General features: G+C 45.0%; 1 protein-coding gene across 8 annotated transcripts in view; it reads right to left on the bottom strand.

The window, feature by feature from the left end:
• LOC106582275 (titin) overlaps positions 1-9,666 on the bottom strand; it is a 186,491-nt gene extending 176,825 nt beyond the window's left edge. For 6 of the 8 annotated variants that reach the window (XM_082967139.1, XM_082967141.1, XM_082967145.1 and 3 more), the window contains exons 1-9: positions 9,454-9,666; positions 6,977-7,080; positions 6,127-6,330; positions 4,898-5,185; positions 3,415-3,488; positions 3,055-3,281; positions 2,462-2,744; positions 604-858; positions 347-463 (exon numbers count right to left, since the gene is read on the bottom strand). In XM_082967139.1, the coding sequence (XP_082823265.1) occupies positions 347-463; positions 604-858; positions 2,462-2,744; positions 3,055-3,281; positions 3,415-3,488; positions 4,898-5,185; positions 6,127-6,330; positions 6,977-7,067 (1,539 nt within the window). In that variant the 5' untranslated portion in view covers positions 7,068-7,080; positions 9,454-9,666. The remainder of the gene's footprint in view (positions 1-346; positions 464-603; positions 859-2,461; positions 2,745-3,054; positions 3,282-3,414; positions 3,489-4,897; positions 5,186-6,126; positions 6,331-6,976; positions 7,081-9,453) is intronic. The other 2 variants (XM_082967142.1, XM_082967144.1) reach the window with 2 other exon arrangements.
• Positions 9,667-18,056: the final 8,390 nt, after the last annotated feature.

Here is an 18,056-nt window from a genome sequence, read left to right as displayed (position 1 = left end):
GTGCCAAGCGTGTAGCGTCATACCCAAGAAGACAAGGCTGTAATCGCTGCCAAATGCGTTTCAACAAAGTACTTAGTAAAGGGTCTGAATACTTATGTAAATGTGATATTTCAGTTGTTTATTTTGTATAAATTTGCTAAAATGTCTAAAAACTTGTTTTTGCTTTGTTATTATGGGGTATTGTGTGTAGATTGATGATGGGGAAAAAACAATTTAATACATTTTAGAATAAGGCTATAACGAAACAAAATGTGGAAAAAGTCTAAACTTTCTGAATGCACTGTATACTAACTGAAGCACTACAACAATTGTGGACCACTGCTTGCCTGATTTGACCTATGCTTACCTCATAGCTAGGGTCAGGTTTAGGAACAGTAACTTCTGAAACTGTGAAATGTGGAATTGGGGATGGCGCAGGGGCAGCATCCATGTGGGCGATAGTAGTTTCTGTACTTCTTCGTATCTAAAGTAACCAACAGAGTGTGATAGAGTGAGGACAATAAACTCAATGCAGAAATTAGAATAACAAGCAGGACATTGAATATTAAGTTTTCGGAGAAAACTTGGCAATAAGCATCTTTTCATAATAAAAAGATAGCAAACCTGGGTTACATGAATACTCTGGTCATCAGTTGTTGTTTGAATTGCCATTGGTGGTATCATTGGTATATGCACAGCCTCAGTTTTCACTGTGACTTGTTGCTCAGTGGTAGACAGCATTGACTGCTGTTTTAAATCAGATTCATAAGTTTCCTCTTCAGCATGACCCTTCTCTCCATGCATTGGCTTCCGAACACGTGCTTGGTCAACAGCAGCAACAACTGTAGCCTTTGCCTCTGCTTTTTTCCCACCCTCAACCTTTGAGACAACAAGCAATCAATGTCATCTAGCACATAGATAGCATACACATCATCCATGGCAGCAGTCACTTCAACAGCAAACAGATTCACATTCTGATTATAAACACTCTGGACAAACTCCACACCCCTGTATATAAAACAAGTCTTGATGTGCATTACCTGGTAATAACATGTCATCATTAAAGCATGGAATCGTGTTAGTTTGAGTAGGTTGTGTAATATTGAAAATGAATCATGCAGGTGCACAATAGAATTACCAAGGATCTGCTCAACAGACTTGTGTGCACTCGGACACGTGCTAAACAGATTTGAGACTGAATTTTCCTCTTCTAATCGGTATGTTCAAAATACGTACCTAAATCACTGCCTTAAGTGCAGAAAAAATGGGTTCATGCAGTGACTTCAACTTAAATAGTGCCAACATACTGTATAGTTGATGTGAACGATTTGGGAAAGTGCTCAGAGGAGTAAACAAAACAATACAGTAAGTGCTATCTTAAAGCTTCCTGCTCCTTGGTTGTCATCATACATGTGAAAGTAGAGATTTCTATTTCTCTGTACTGTACCACAGCGTCATCAGTGTGTGTTTCTATAGCTGATTCAACAGCTATAGAGTCTGGCATGATCTATATTATGAACTGGCCAGGGGCAGGATAGTTCTACAGTATATTAGGTGTATAAATAATGATAATATTAATAACACATATCAACATTACAGGAGAGCTCAACAACACACCAAAGGGAATGTGAAAAATAAACCATATGGAATGTTACAAAATCACAGATGGTTGTGAGGTCAAATATGTGGGTACGGGGAAATGACACCAATTTAAAATGGAAAACTGTCTATGTTTATCAGGGATAATGTTGTTAAGTGTGAGTGGGGTATACCGATGTGGGGTATGGTGACAGAAGAAAGGGAAATAAATAAATATAATGGAAGTGAAGGGAAGGACGACAGGGTTGTACTTTTTTAATGAATGAACTACCTGTTCCCTTGTTGTGGACATTAACACCACAGTGGAGGAGGTGCTAGAGGTGCTTTGTCTCTGTACTGGGCTGCACCACCAGCTCTGGCACCGCCTCTGGCACCGGGTCTGGTGTAAAACCAGCAGACTTGCGGCTGCGAGCTTGGTCCACAGCTGCTACCACAGTAGCTACAGCAATGTTTTTATCATCCACCTCATGCTGTGCCTCCTAGCATACATTAGTACCGTTAGGATCCAATCAAAGTCATTATCAGTTTTATTGATAATTGCTGCATTCATATATGTCACTATCACCTTATTGATAATAGATGCAATCTTAAATAGCTACAATCATCACATCTCTAGAGGGATGAGGCATTACTTTCTAAATTCAGACACCCGAGCCTAAGCCATGTTAGATCCAAAAATACATCCAGGAAGTCAAATATTCATTGGACAGGATATTTGAACTGATTTAGGCCCATTTCCTCAAAAAGAAAGCTAATCAGCGAATCAAAGCCGTTCACAATCTTACCTTATGAATGCTCATGCACATACACCAATCAGCCTCAAGATGTCTCTGCCACAGAGAGAGTTGAGAGAGGGGCTCCTATGAAATAGGAATTTCCTTACCTCTTTCACAGCGACACCAGATACAGCGGCACCAGTCGTTTGCGATCCATAAGAGCCCTCCCAGTGCTGCTCCATGTGAACATGGGTGGCAGACATGGAAGCCTGGGCATGGGTGGCACTAGAAGTCATGCTGCTGGAATAGCTGCTGGAACCTTCCACCAAGTCTCCCTGCTTCCATGGTGGGGGGACATCAGCACCACGGGCTACCTTTTTGCGTGTGGTCAATGGGGATTTAACTGGTCTGATTGGGGACCCAGACAGTCTTGATGAGGGGGATACAGGCCTGTGTTAAACAAAGAGAGAGAAAATATCAAACATTTAAAAATGTATGTTATTCGTATATTACCAAAATTGTGTTTTGTAGTGTTAATAGACAAATAAGTAAGTAATATGTTTATTATGTAACTACTGTTTTATAAGGTAATTTCTAGGGAGCCTAAATACCTGGTCATTTCTGTATTATAAAATAACATGATACCCATGGTCTTATTCCCTATAGAGATTGACGTAAACTACCTGTCTGTATTTTGTGGGATATTGTTGCATTCAATGAAACACTTTATTTTATGTAGGATTGATATAAAGTGTTTTACCTAAAAGGGGCCGGTGTGGGCACCTTGACATGTCTCACAGGTGATGGTGACTGATGACGTCTCCCTGCAATCCTGGCTGCAAGAGATGGTGGTGTTGGGGACTTGGAGTTTGAGGTTGGCTTTGGAGGCACACGTGGTGGGGTCATGTGTGCTTGGTGGCTCACTACACCACCTTCAACACGCATTTGCATGGATGAGGATGAGGATTCAAAATGAGCCTCCATACTCTGAAAATAAAACAACATAAAAGGTTAGTGTTTTATCTGACTGATAGATAGCGTCAACAGACAGACAGAGATAAAAATGTAATGTCTATTTATGTCTATTCATGTCTATTTATGTCTATTCATGTCTATTTACCCTTGTCTCAACTCTGGTCTGAGAGGAGGCTGACAAAACAGTTTTAGACTTCTTGGCAGGCACAGCTTCTTCCCCTAGACAGAAACAAATATAAAGATGAATTTTCCGTCAAATTATTGAACATGATGACAACAAGTTGTAAATGAAATTCAGTTTAGGCTACATGCAATATGGAATTCACTGCCCACGGGCTCATTGAGCCTATCACAGTTTCCATTCAGTTTCAATGCATTGGCTCATTGAAGGCCTACTTAATATATTTACAGTTACTTAGTTATTTTTGTAGTCATTAATCAAATTGATAGAGTCACTCTGACCCTGAAGGGGTTCCAGATTTGAGTTGTATCAGTTTGAAAAAAAAAAATGGAATTCACCCACTAAGCCACACCTCCAATATAATTTCCCAGTGTGCCTTGCCTTTTCGAGTGAATTGTAGAGTTACCACCCATTAATGTGTTTGTTAGTGACAGAATTATTCATGTTCAGTCCTGCAGCCTTTACAAAATGAGTTAATAGGCACATGTCGTCATCATTATAATAAGTTCTCTATGACAATACATTACATATTTCATGAGGCCTTATTTTGAGACCTAGCTTTACCCTAATACAGGTGCCTGAAAGTCATGGATTACTGGCAACATCAGGCCTGCAAGTAGGGTTGCAAAATTCTGGTAACTTTCCCAAAATGTCCTGAAGGATTTCCAGGAATCTTCCAACTGGGATTTCTGGAAAACCTGAATATTTAGCTGAATTTCGCAACCCTACCTGCAAGTCACATTATGCTGGTTTGCAAAGTGATGTGTAATTCCTATTGGAATCCAGCCAGAGTTAGAATATCCAACAGTTGATATTTGTATCATAATGACAGCCTGGGTTAGGAACAGTGTGAGGGGACTACATAAGCCATTTCATATGGAACAACCATTTCAGTAACAGGTAAAAACAACAAAAAAATAACAATTGTAGTATTAGTTTAGAAAAATTTATGTTATTTATCTTTGTGTAGCATGAGATTTATCAATCACTCAATATACATGCAAATACACAGATATTAAAAACAATTCCTAAAAATCTACATTCGGGTGGGGCATGCTGGGGAAAAAGTAAACTTAAAAAATAGAGTTGATGTGACTTCTCATTTAGTTTTGAGTCTGTACCACATAAACATTTTAAGTAATAATGACTGACTTCAACTCACTAGAAGTTTTTGAGTTAAAAATGCCTTACAGTGTAGGTAGTCACCTCTCTAGGCTAGATTAATTATATTTTCTGTCCAAAAAACAGCAAGGAAATGCACAATTAAACAATTGAAACAGGAATTATCTTGTAACCCAGAGAAGGCTGTTACAATGGCAGATTTCCAAAAGCCCAAAACACGCTAAAATGTGTCGCAGGCGATATGGTTGGAGCACGGCAAATTTGAGGACAGAACATGTTGCCCATAATCACACACCACAAATCAACTGGATCAACTTTATCTCACCTTGAACCAGCAGTTCAGCAGTGGAGGTAGCCCGTCCGCTGCTGTTTGAAGCATTTACAGAGTAAGTTCCAGAATCTTCTGGGAAGGCTTCGGCAATCAACAAACTGTAAAGGTCTCCTTCTTGAACAATCTGAAAGTCAGCAGAGCTCTGTATCTCAGCTCCCTCTCTGTAGAACTTTACCACAGGTGTAGGGATTCCTGCAACACGAACATCCAGTCTCACTTGGCTTCCTTGTCTCACGGTCATACTCTGAAGTCTCTGAATAAAGTTGGGCTGCGAGGTCTCCGCTGTAATAATACATTTAATGGAAAAAGAAGTTTAAAAAAATGTGATGTAAAAAAAAAAACAATTAAGTGGTGGAAGTGAGCAGCACCATAGATGTCCATTGGCTAGGGTAGACCGGGGGCAAATACAACTGGTGGAGACCAGGGGAAATTGTAACACTATTTGTCTTAATTTTCATTCGGCCTACCCAGAGACCACTTATATCAGTCACTTTTAAAATAGGAAACGTACATCTATCTACTTACCATTCACCATGCAGGGTAAAGCTCTCTACGGAAGATGTTTGGATCGCAATATAGATTTTAATCCAAATTGTCGGACGTTACATTTGCTCCTAAGCCCGGGGTCAGTGGTAGCAGTAGACAGGGTGGTCAATTATAACACCTACTGTATTGTTTTACTTTAAAGGTGATTGAACATACATTCGCTTTGTGTAAAATAGTAAGTGGCAAACAACAGTTTCCCGATTCAATATTGGATGTGTAAAATGTAAACAACATGGCAGCTACCACTCTCATCATTGCAAATGAGTGCTGTTAATTGAACAATTCTGTAAAGTAGCGAGCAATGAAGGCCTACAGTACTGATGCTCAGTCACTTCAATTGGACAGGCTGCTTTTAAGAGCTTTATTAATAATGAATACTATGCCATCTTTGGCTGCCCTTCATGTTTGCAGCCATGATTACTCTTAGAATGATGCAGGACACTGTCTAAAACTGCAAGCCAAAGCATTGGCTAGCTAGAACAACCTCAAACAACACCACTGTTTTATCAAGTGGCCCAAGCAAGAGGCCCTGAAAGGCCCCTGATTTTTGCAGAAGATTAGACACAAACGTTCAATGTTTTACCCGAGTGCAGTTACCATTAGTAACCATTAGGAGAAACCACAGTGCATATGCTGGCAAAAAAACCCAACATAACACAATACTCTGGTTCTCTCACCTGTAACAAGAAGTTCAGCGGTGCTAGTGGCTTGTCCAGCACCATTGGTGGCTCTCACAGAAAATGTTCCACTGTGTGCGGCTGTCACAGCAGGGATCATCAGAACAGCGCGGCCATCGCTGAACGAGATCTGTGCGCCGGGCAGAGCGGCAGCGGAAAGAACCTGGCCATCACGGAACCAGCTCACCTCAGGAACTGGATTACCTTTAGTTCAAGTCAACATTCTAGTCAGCACTGAGCAGAGTTGATGATGGTGATGAATTTGGTGATGATTTTGAACAAGCCGTTACAATTCAGAGGAAAGCTGAGACATTTTCTCTCAGGAACAACAAAAGGCCTGCAATATCACATAGGGCCGGCTTCCCAGGCACAGATTAAGCCTGTGTCTGGGAATCCAATCCATTAATAGGGTACTTATTTCTTGGTTGAAGACTTGATAAAATGTTGCTGTGCAAAGGCTTTATATCTGCGGTTTTACATCAATGATTCAACACATTGACTGCATCTACAGTACCAGTCAAAAGTTTGGACACACCTACTCATTCAAGGGTTTTTCTTTATTTTTATTATTTTCTAATGCCTAGAGTGTGCAAAGCTGTCATCAAGGCAAAGGGTGGCTACTTTGAAGAATCTCAAATATAAAATATATTTGGATTGTGATTCCATATCTGTTATTTCATAGTTTTGATGTCTTCACTATTATTCTACAATGTAGAAAATAGTAAAAAATAAAATAAAATAAAAAACACTTGAATGAGTAGGCGTGTCCAAACTTTTGTCTGGTACTGTATGTTTGGACATTCAGCTATATTCATGAGGTACAGTTGAAGAACATAAGAGATCTCCTTACCACTAACTTGAGCCTCAAACGTTGCAGCACTACCCTCTAGTGCCACACCGCTTTGCAGAGGCTGTGTAAATGTTGGTGCCTGTGTTGACATTGTGGACGGCACCCTAAGAAACACAACAAAGCACATCACCAAATCACTCACACACCATAAATCTACCTTATAAATCTTTTACAATAGTTGAATGGTAAAATCCCTGAACAAAGCACACATATACATTTAAACTTAGCCACTGAGGGCAGGTTTCACAGACACAGACTAAGCCTAATCCATGACTGAAAAGCATTGTCAATAGAGATTCTCCATCGAAAGGGCTTTGATTCCAGGACTAGGTTTAATCAGAACAATCTACCTTTCTTTGATATATTTTACAGTAGTTATGGCAAATACATTTGAACTCAATTCTTATATGAGAGTGTTATGTCACTTGTGTCACATCACCAAACCAATGAAGAGTCTACCTTTCTTTTACATCTTTTACATATACAAATAAAACCTATACATCAAATGAACCCAGCATGTATTATTAGCCAATGAGTGTCTAATCACTTGTGTCATATCCAGCACCTGGCTTACTGTCACTTGAGCTATCAGAGGAACCATGAGATCTGGGTGTTAGGCCAAACACCAGGGCCACAGCTCCGTGTGACAGCTCACAGAGAAGACAGTAACAACTGGAAGCTAGCTAGCTACCACTCAGGAGATCTGTGCTTCACACACACACATAAATAACAGATGGCCAACTGGCCTTACATCAATGTGTAATGATTTCCAGTTAAATTAATGTTGATATATTTCAAGTTAAGGTAATACAGTGACCTTATTACTGTGCAAGTATTCCTGTAAGTACAGTGTAACAAGTACTGTAATTACTCAATGTTACACTGTATGTACACTGTACTAAGGGTAAGGCAAGTGTTACTCAATGTAACTAATAGGTGTGTAATAGATTATTTATAACTCAAACTGAACAGAACATATCCCTTGACGTCAGCTGTTAGGCCTACAGTTACACTAGGCCTATACAACACATATCCCTTGACTGGGCCGATGTTTAAGTCCTAAAATGTCTGCCATTGCCGTTCCAGTTACAGATACAACATAATCCACCAAGTCATCTTTAAATAGCAGCTGGATAACATATCAACATGAGGTTTTGGAATCAAGTATTAATAAACCAGTCATGAATTTATAAAGACTGTCATTTCCAACAATGTACAAAACACTGCAAATTTAAAGCTTAATATTTTAAGAACTTGTTTAGGCCTATAGATAGAACAGCTTCAATTTAGTAGGCCTGTTCAATCCAGTACAGGCCTAGAATCGATAATTTATTGACATACATTATTCAACCCAAACATATGAGCCATTAAGCACTATAGTATCACATTACCCTTCATCCTTAGATACAACGCACATCAAATATAGATTCCTTAGGCCTTTACATTTTTTTATTTGACCTTTATTTAACTAGGCAAGTCAGTTAAGAACACATTCTTATTTACATTGACGGCCAAACCCAGACGACGCTGGTCCCTATGGGAGTCCCAATCACGGCCAATGTGATGCAGCCTGGGAGCCTTAATGAAACACAATATCACAACTTCCATAGAATGGAACATCAATGAAGCTAGCAGAGAACAGTTATTCTTGATCCGGATATACAGAATATCACTTCAGAAAGTATAACTTTGAAAAACTTCACCTCGAGAAATCTCCACAGTTCTTTTATTGATCTCAATAGCAGGAAATATCATTAAACAATGGCCACAGTATATACTGTTCAGAGAGTTTACATTGGCGCAACAATTAACTAAGGCATTGCCTTAATCAATTATAGCCTTCATCACATCGTTAATATTGTATGAAAACTATCCAAAACTGTAAACTTTTGATGAGCCATGTAACACAAATTGGAACGCTCTAAAAATACTCGGTACCAGGCTTGATTGACAGTCACCATGTGACACATAACTGGAGGTGCAACTGATAGCCCTGCTGCTGATTCCCTTAAAAAGACATTGCTCCGCAGCTGGGACACCACTCTAACGCTTATACGGGCTATTCTGGGAGCTTCTCAAATCATTGCACCATATAGAAAAAACCTTGAAAATTAAAAGCGTTAGTTCTTAATAAGGTATGTATTTAAAATAAAACATTCTTAATGTTAAATGATTCCCATAATATATTTTGAGACACGTGTCTCCAATTAGGTGGATATCACCAATTGTCACGTTATTCTTTGGGAATTAGTATATACAGATAACACGATATTAACTTTTTTTACATTTACATTTTAGTCATTTAGCAGACGCTCTTATCCAGAGCGACTTACAGTAGAGTGCATACATTTTATTACATTTTTTAAATACTGGCCCCCGTGGGAATCAAACCCACAACCCTGGCATTGCAAGTGCCATGCTCTACCAACTGAGCTACATTAGTATAGGTCAAGGTTTAATGAACTACAATGACTTACTTGTATCCACAAGAGTGCCTGGATTTGATTGGGGGAAGCCCAGGAGTTTTATCTCATCAGAAATCTCCTTATCCAGAAATGTTGTCAGAAAATCCAATGTGAGAACAGTTTAGCCTCAAAGAAACCCCAAAAAACAAAACCACACAGTGTAGCTGTGTAGTTTTGTTTTTTTTCCTTATGCAATCCCTACACCCGAGGCAAGGCTGGGAATGCTCCAACTGCTCAGAAGTGACAATATGGTTGTGTTACTTTTTATACCACTGGGCAAATCAGCATCATCAGTGCATCCACTCTCCTTATTGGTCTGCCACTCAGAGGGGCTGATGGGAGATGGGAAGCCATATTATGCAAGCTCACACCTGTCACTCACTTTACTTAACATTGTCCAGGCACTGTTGTCACTGCTTGGGTTCATCTGCCTTTCTTTTGACACAAAACATTTAGCTTTGAATTACTGTCTTCTTGAAGAAGGACAATCTTTCATATTCCCAAATGCTACCACTATGTCAAGTTCTGTTCTAAAATGTAAAAGTACCTGCCATTAATTTATTGACCAAATGGAAAGCGTGGCTTTGCTTGTCACTCAGATCCTGGGCTACCCCCATCACCTACGCAGCAAGACTGGAACAAATTATGCCATTAGAGGAACAGGGGCATTGTTTACATATGGCTGCTAAATACTTGTGTTAGTATGTTAGTACTTGTACGTTTTCCTGTCTTTATATACAAAGATGTATAATAGTCTGTACAGCCTTATTCTAAAATGTATTAAATAAAAAAATCCTCATCAATCTACTCACCCATAATGACAAAGCAAAAACAGGTTTTTAGATATTTGCAAATGTATTAAAAATAGAAAACAGAAATACCTTTCTTACATAATTCTCCAGACCCTGTACCTCATTGACTCTGCCCTTGATTACTGACCTCTGCCTGCCCTCGACCTGCCCTAGCCTGTCCCCTTGCAAAATAAATATTTTGAGAATTGTACTATCCGCCTCCTGTGTCTGCATCTGGGTCATATCCTGAGTCGTGGTAGTACGAACTGGCCATGACTGACTCAGCAGACTCTGACTAGCTCTGCAACACTGTCTCCTCACAAGGAGCCACCATTAGAAGACGTGAGGAGATGCTACGGAACCTTATGGAAAGATTCCACACCGTGGCAGGACAACATGACCAAACATTCCACACCTTACTGGAGCAATTCTGCGGACTATCTAATAGGCAGCAAGCCACAACGGTACCCCCCCATACTCTCAGTAACCTCATTACAAGCGGTGCTTCTCCCCTTCCTAATCCAGCTCTCCGAGAACCCCACCTACCTCCTCCGGAGCCCTACACTGGGGATCCTGAAACATGCCAGGCGTTTCTCTCCCAGTGCTCCCTCATCTTTGAGCTGCAGCCCTGTTAGTGTCCTTCGGATCGCTTGAAGACAGCGTACCTTAAAACGCTGTCTGGGAGGGCGCTCACCTGGGCTACGACGGTGTGGGAACAACAAACCGCCGTGTGCCATAATCTGGAGGCGTTCGTGGAGGATGTAAGGAAGGTGTTCGATTCTCCGATGTACGGGAGAGTGGCGGCTCAGAAACTGTGTCAGGAAACTGTGTCAGGATTCCCGTAGAGTGGCTGACTTCCCTATTCGACACCTTCCATCATGGATTATCGGAGAGGTTTAAAGACGAGATACCCATGGACCTCGACTCCCGGAAGTCCCCGACGCCTACACTCCTGAGAGAATCCGAAGTTACCCGAGTTCCCTCGGGAATCATCGAGGACTGTCGATTCGTCTCCTCCGGGGCCCATGCAACTGGGCAAGTCTATATTATCCCCTGAGGAACGTTCACATAGACTGAGCTCTGAAAGCTGTCTGTATTGTGGAACTTCGGGACATTACATATCCACCTGTCCAATAAAATACCCAGGCCCATCAGTAGGTACAGTACAAGTACGCTAGTGGGCCATACAGGGAGTCTCCCATCTCCCTTTACTCGTACTCCTCTCCATGCTATCCTGTTGTGGGGTGACCGGTCTAAATCTTTCCGGTGATCCTGGACTCAAGAAATTTTGGACACTGCCCTGGTGTTGGAACTGGGGCTCTCCACACAATCTCTCTCCGTCCCCATGTACGCCAGAGCAGTGAACGGGTGCTCTATTGGCAGGATCAATCACAGCACCATTCCTATCAATCTGAGAGTGTCAGGGAATCACAGTGAGTCCATGCAGTCTCTGCTCATTGAATCTCCTCATGCACCTGTGGTTTTGGGATTGTCATGGCTCCAGAGGCACAACCCCCTGATCGACTGGGCTATGAGTCCTATCCTGGGGTGGAGCCTGTTTTGCCATGCACATTGCCTCTAGGTGGCGCAGCCTGCCCCTGGACGTCCTCCCGTGGGCTTGGGTAAAGCCTTGGATCTCTCCATCATCCCCGCGGAGTATCAAGGCCTCCGGGAGGTTTTCAATAAGGCCTGCGTCACATCTCTTCCTAAACATCGACCCTATGATTGCGCCATTGACCTCTTCCCTGGTACTACACCGCCTCGGGGGCGGCTCTATTCCCTGTCTGGTCCGGAGACCAAGGCCATGGAGGGCTTTCTGGCTGCTGGGAGCATTCGTCCTTCATCCTGCCGGCTCAGGGTTCTTCTTTGTGGGGAAGGACAAAACCCTCCGCCTGTGTATCGACTACCGGAGCCTCAATGACATCACGGTAAAGAAACGTTACCCGCTGCCACTCCTCTCTGTGTTGTTCAAGCCTCTCCAGGTGGCGACTGTATTTTCGAAGTTGGACCTTCGGAACGCATACCATCTTGTTCAGATACGGGAAGGAGACGAATGGAAAACAGCCTTTAACATAGCCAGCAGGCACTACGGGTATCTGGTGATGACATTCGGATTGACCAAGGCTCCCACAGTGTTCCAGGCTCTGGTCAATGATGTGCTCCGTGACATGTTGAACAGATTCGTGTTCGTTTACCTTGACGACATCCTTGTCTTTTCCCGTTCGGTTCAGGAGCATGTCCTCCACGTCTGACAAGTCCTGCAGCGCCTCCTGGAGAACCAGTTGTTTGTCAAGGCTGAGAAGTGTGAATTCCATCGTTCCACTATCTCCTTTCTAGGATACGTCATCACAGCGGGGAACATTCAAATGGATCCTGACAAGGTGAGAGAAGTGGTTGATTGGACTCAACCCATGTCCAGAGTGCAGCTGCAACATTTTCTGGGGTTTGCACATTTCTACCGCCACTTCTTTCGGGACTTACAGCACCCTGGCTTCCCCCCTCGTAGCTCTCACTTCTCCCAAGGTTCTGTTCACGTGGTCCCCAGCTGCTTACCAAGCGTTTTTGGATCTGAAGCATCGGTTCACCACAGCCCCCATCCACATCTATCCGGACCTGTCCCGTCAGTTTGTGCTAGAGGTCAATGCTTCTGACGTTAGAGTTGGGGCCGTCCTGTCCCAGCAGTCTGCCCGGGACCAAAAGCTGCATCCCTGTGCCTTCCTGTCCCATCGTCTCAATCCAGCTGGAACTTCTGGTGGTCAAAATGGCATTGGAGGAGTGGAGGCACTGTCTTGAAGCGGCAGAACATCCATTCTTGGTGTGGACCGACCAAGAATTAAGAATATCTCCACACCGCCAAGCACCTCAACTCTAGGCCATTGAGCTCTGTTATTCACACGATTTAATTTAACCCGGGGGGGGGGGGGGGGGGGGGGGCTAACCGGATGTTCGTCACAGATCCGGCTCGGTCCTCGGTCCTGGAGTGGGCTCATTCCTCTAAGCTAACCTGCCATCCTGGCTCCCGCCGAACCCTCCGACAATGCTTTTGGTGGCCCGCTATGGTTTCTGATGTCTCCGCATTCATCGCCGCATGCACGGCGTGCTCAAAATTAAGACTCTACGGCAAGCTCCGGCTGGCCTCCTTCAACAACTCCCTGTTCCTCATCGCCCCTGGTCCCATATATCCCTGGACTTTGTCACTGGTCCCTCTCCATCTGATGGCAACACCACCATTCTTACAGTGGTGGATAGGTTTTCTATAGCCACCCATTTCATACCCCTCCCCAAGTTACCTTCAGCCAAGGAGACAGCCCAGCTCATGGTGCAGCACGTCTTCCGAATCCATGGACTTCCTGTCGACATAGTCTCCGGTCATGGTCCTCAGTTCTCGTCCCGATTCTGGAAGGCGTTCTGCACCCTCATTGGGTCGTTGGCCAGCCTGTCCTCCGGGTTTCATCCTCAATCCAATGGCCAGTCGTAGTGTGTTAATCAGGACCTGGAGATGACTCTTCGGTGCCTTGAGCAAGAGGAATAGGTCAACATACACTCTGCCCCGATGTTCGTCTGCCGCTGTCGGCGTACATGGAAGCAAGCCACTGGAAATCAGCTCCCCGCTATCGTCTTGGGCAGAGGGTATAGCTGTCTACGTGGGATCTACGCCTCCGGGTGGAGTCTCGTAAACCTTTCCCGTTTTATTGGTCCATTCCCCATTTCTAAAGTCCTTAGCCCCTCTGCTGTTAGTCTTCTGTTGCCCCGTACTATCCGTATACATCCTACTTTTCATCTGTCTAGGATTATACCTTTGTCTCACAGCCCTTTGTCCCCTGTTTCCAGGCCCACCCCCACTCCCCGTCTTATCGACCGCCATCCGACGTCCACGGTGAGATGCCTCCTGAGTGTTTGACCTCGGGGCAGAGGTTTCCAGTACCTGGTTGACTGGGAGGATTATGCCCCGGAGGAGAGGTGCTGGGTCCCGCTAGGAACATCCTGGACCCGCCGGCACCCCGGTCAACCAGGTATGTGCCCAGGTAGGACAGCAGGTGGCGTCCCTAGAGGGGGGGTATTGACACGCCCTGATCTGTTTCACCTGTCTTATGCTTGTCTCCACCCCCCCCAAAGAGGTCTCCCATTTGACCCCATTGTCCCCTGTGTACACAGTTTATAGTGCATGTCAGAACAGAAACCAAGCCATGAGGTCAAAGGAATTTTCCGTAGAGCTCCGGGACAGGATTGTGTCGAGGCACAGGTCTGGGGAAGGGTATCAAGCATCCCCAAGTACACAGTGGCCTCCATCATTCTTAATTTGAAGAAGTTTGGAACCACCAAGACTCTTCCTAAAGCTGTCCACCAAACTGAGCAATCAGGGGAGAAAGGCCTTGGTCAGGAAGGTGACCAAGAACCTGGTGGTCACTCTGACAGAGCTCCTCTGTGGAGATGGGAGAACTTTCGAGAAGGACAACCATCTCTGCAGCACTCCAACAATCAGGCCTTTATGGTGGAGTGGCCAGACGGAAGCCACTCCTCAGTAAAAGGCACATGACAGACCACTTGGAGTTTGCCAAAAGGCACCTAAAGGACTCTCAGACTATGAGTAACAAGATTCTCTGGCCTGAATGCCAAGAGTCACGTCAGGAGGAAACCTGGCACTATCCCTACGGGAAAGCATGGTGGTGGCAGCTTCATGCTGTGGGGATGTTTTTCAGCTGCAGGGACTGGGAGACTCGTCAGGATCGAGGGAAAGATGAACGGAGCAAAGTAGAGTGATCCTTGATGAAAACCTGCCAACAGGACAACGACCCTAAGCACACAGCCAAGAGAACGCAGGAGTGGCTTCGGGACAAGTCTCTGAATGTCCTTGAGTGGTCCAGCCAGAGCCCGGACTTGAACCTGATCAAACATTTCTGTACAGACCTGAAAATAGCTGTGCAGCAACACTCCCCTGTCAACCTTTTAGAGCTTGAGAGGATCTGCAGAAAAGAATGGGATAAACTCCCCAAATACCAGTGTGCCAAGCTTGTAGAGTCATACCCAAGAAGACTTGAGGCTGTAATCGCTGCCAAAGGCGCTTCAACAAAGTACTGAGTAAAGGGTCTGAATACATATAAATGTGATATTTCCGTTAATTTTTGGGGGGATAAATTAGCAAAAAATTCTAAAAAACTGTTTTTGCTTTTGTCATTATGGGATGTGTGTGTAGACTGATGAGAGAGAAAAAAACTATATCAATACATTTTAGAATAAATCTGTAACGTAACAAAATGTGGAAAAAGTCAAGGGGTCTGAATACTTTCCAAATGAATGGGCTCCTGAGTGGCGCAGCAGTCAAAGGCACTGCATCTCAGTGCTTGAGGGGGCACTACAGACACCCTGGCTGTAACGGTTGTCGTCTGGAATGGAGGACCAAAACGCAGCAGGAATGTGGATGCTCATCTTATCATTTATTTTAAATAAAGAGAACACCAAAAACAACAAAACGAAACGCACAAACAACAAAACAGTCTTGTAAGTCTCACACAGGCAAAACAAGAAACAATCTCCCACAAACACTAAACCAAACACATACCCATATATAGGACTCCCAATCAGAGGCAACGAGAAAACACCTGACTCCAATTGAGAGTCCAACCCCAATAAACCAGACACAGAAATACAAAAGATCAGAGACCACATAGAAATACAAACATAGAACATTACCCAAAAACCCAGAAATAATAAATCAAACGCCCTACTAAATAAACCACCACCCCGAACCACATAAAACAAATACCCTCTGCCACGTCCTGACCAAACTACAATAACGAATAACCCTTCTATTGGTCAGGACGTGACAGTACCCCCCCCCCTAAAGGTGCAGACCCTGGATGCACCACATAACATTTAAAAAAAACAACAACAAAAATCCCCCTAAACTAAAGGGAGGGAAGGGAGGGTGGCTGCCGTCACCGACGGCACTTGTGCTACACCCCCCCTCCCCAACCCACCTATCCAGGAGGTGGTTCTGGCTCCGGCCTACTGTCCTCCAGAATGCAGACAGACTTGATTAGTTTCGGGCCGTAGGCAGACTCCCCTTGTTCCAGATCGTAGGCAGACCTCTTCCTTTCCACACTGTAGGCAGACTCATTAAATACATAGTTAATCATTTTTCGTTCCAGATCGTCAACTGACTTACTTAGTTCCGGGTTGCTGATAGACTCCTTTGGTTCTGGGTCGCAGGCAGACCCCTTCGGTTCCGGGTCGCAGGCAGACCCCTTCGGTTCCGGGTCGCAGGCAGACTCCCTCGGTTCCGGACTAGACACCGTTGCCGGATACTCTGGACTGCACACCGTTGCCGGATACTCTGGACTGCACACCGTTGCCGGATACTCTGGACTGCACACCGTTGCCGGATACTCTGGACTGCACACCGTTGCCGGATACTCTGGACTGCACACCGTTGCCGGATACTCTGGACTGCACACCGTTGCCGGATACTCTGGACTGCACACCGTTGCCGGATACTCTGGACTGCACACCGTTGCCGGATACTCTGGACTGCACACCGTTGCCGGATACTCTGGACTGCACACCGTTGCCGGATACTCTGGACTGCACACCGTTGCCGGATACTCTGGACTGCACACCGTTGCCGCATACTCCGGACTGCACACTGTTGCCTTATACTCTGGAATGTACACTATTTCCGAACTCTCGAGGCTGGGCTGACGCACTGGAAGCCTGATGCGTGGTACTGGATGTGCTAGTCTGGGGACACGCACCTCAGGGCTAGTGCGGGGAGCGGGAACAGAACGAGTCGGACTGGGTTGACGCACTGGAAGCCTGATGCGTGGTGCTGGTACTGGAGGTATCAGCCTGGGAACACGCACCTCAGGGCTAGTGCGGGGAGCGGGAACAGGCCGAGTCGGACTGGGCTGATGCACTGGAAGCCTGATGCGTGGTGCTGGTACTGGAGGTATCAGCCTGGGGTTTCGCACTTCCGGGTCCGCACGAGAGACAGGAACAGGAAACACCGGGCCATGGAGGCGCACAGGCGGTCTTGATCTCACCTCCTGCACAACCCGTCCTGGCTGGATGGAACTAGTAGCCCTGTACGAGCGGGGTGCTAGTACAGGGGCCTGATGGTTGCTGTGCGTAGAGCGGGCGTAGGGTAGCCTGGTCCTAGGAGGCGCACCGGTGACCAGACGCGCTGTGCAGGTATCCTCCTACCAGGCTGGATGCCCACTCTAGCACGGCATCTGCGAGGGGCTGGAATAACTCGCACTGGACTGTGCGTGCGTATGGGCGAGATCGTGCGCACTTCTTCAAAACTCGGCGCCCTCCACTCCATACGGTCCTCCATATAAACACGGGTAGCTGGCTTATGGCTCATCCTTGGCCCAGCCAAACTACCCGTGTGCCCCCCCCAAAAAAAAACAATATTGGGGGTGCCTCTCGTGCTTCTCCCTCAGCGCGTACAAGGCCTCATACCTCCGCCTCTCAGCCTTGGCTGCCTCGATTTCCTCCCGTAGGCGATGGTATTCCCCAGCCTGGTGCCAAGGTCCAGCCCAGTCCAGAATTTCCTCCCAGGTCCATTTCTCCCGCCAGTCCATATTGAATTCCCCTTGCTCCTTACTCCGTTGCTTGGTCCACTTGTGGTGGGAGATTCTGTAACGGTTGTCGTCTGGAATGGAGGACCAAAACGCAGCAGGAATGTGGATGCTCATCTTATCATTTATTTTAAATAAAGAGAACACCAAAAACAACAAAACGAAACGCACAAACAACAAAACAGTCTTGTAATGCTCACACAGGCAAAACAAGAAACAATCTCCCACAAACACTAAACCAAAC

This window comes from Salmo salar, chromosome 21 (genome assembly GCF_965601325.2).
Source record: "Salmo salar chromosome 21, fSalSal1, whole genome shotgun sequence".
Classification (NCBI taxonomy): Eukaryota; Metazoa; Chordata; class Actinopteri; order Salmoniformes; family Salmonidae; genus Salmo; species Salmo salar.
The sequence above is the reverse complement of the archived record's forward strand: the minus strand, read 5'-3'. Positions and strand labels throughout refer to the sequence as shown.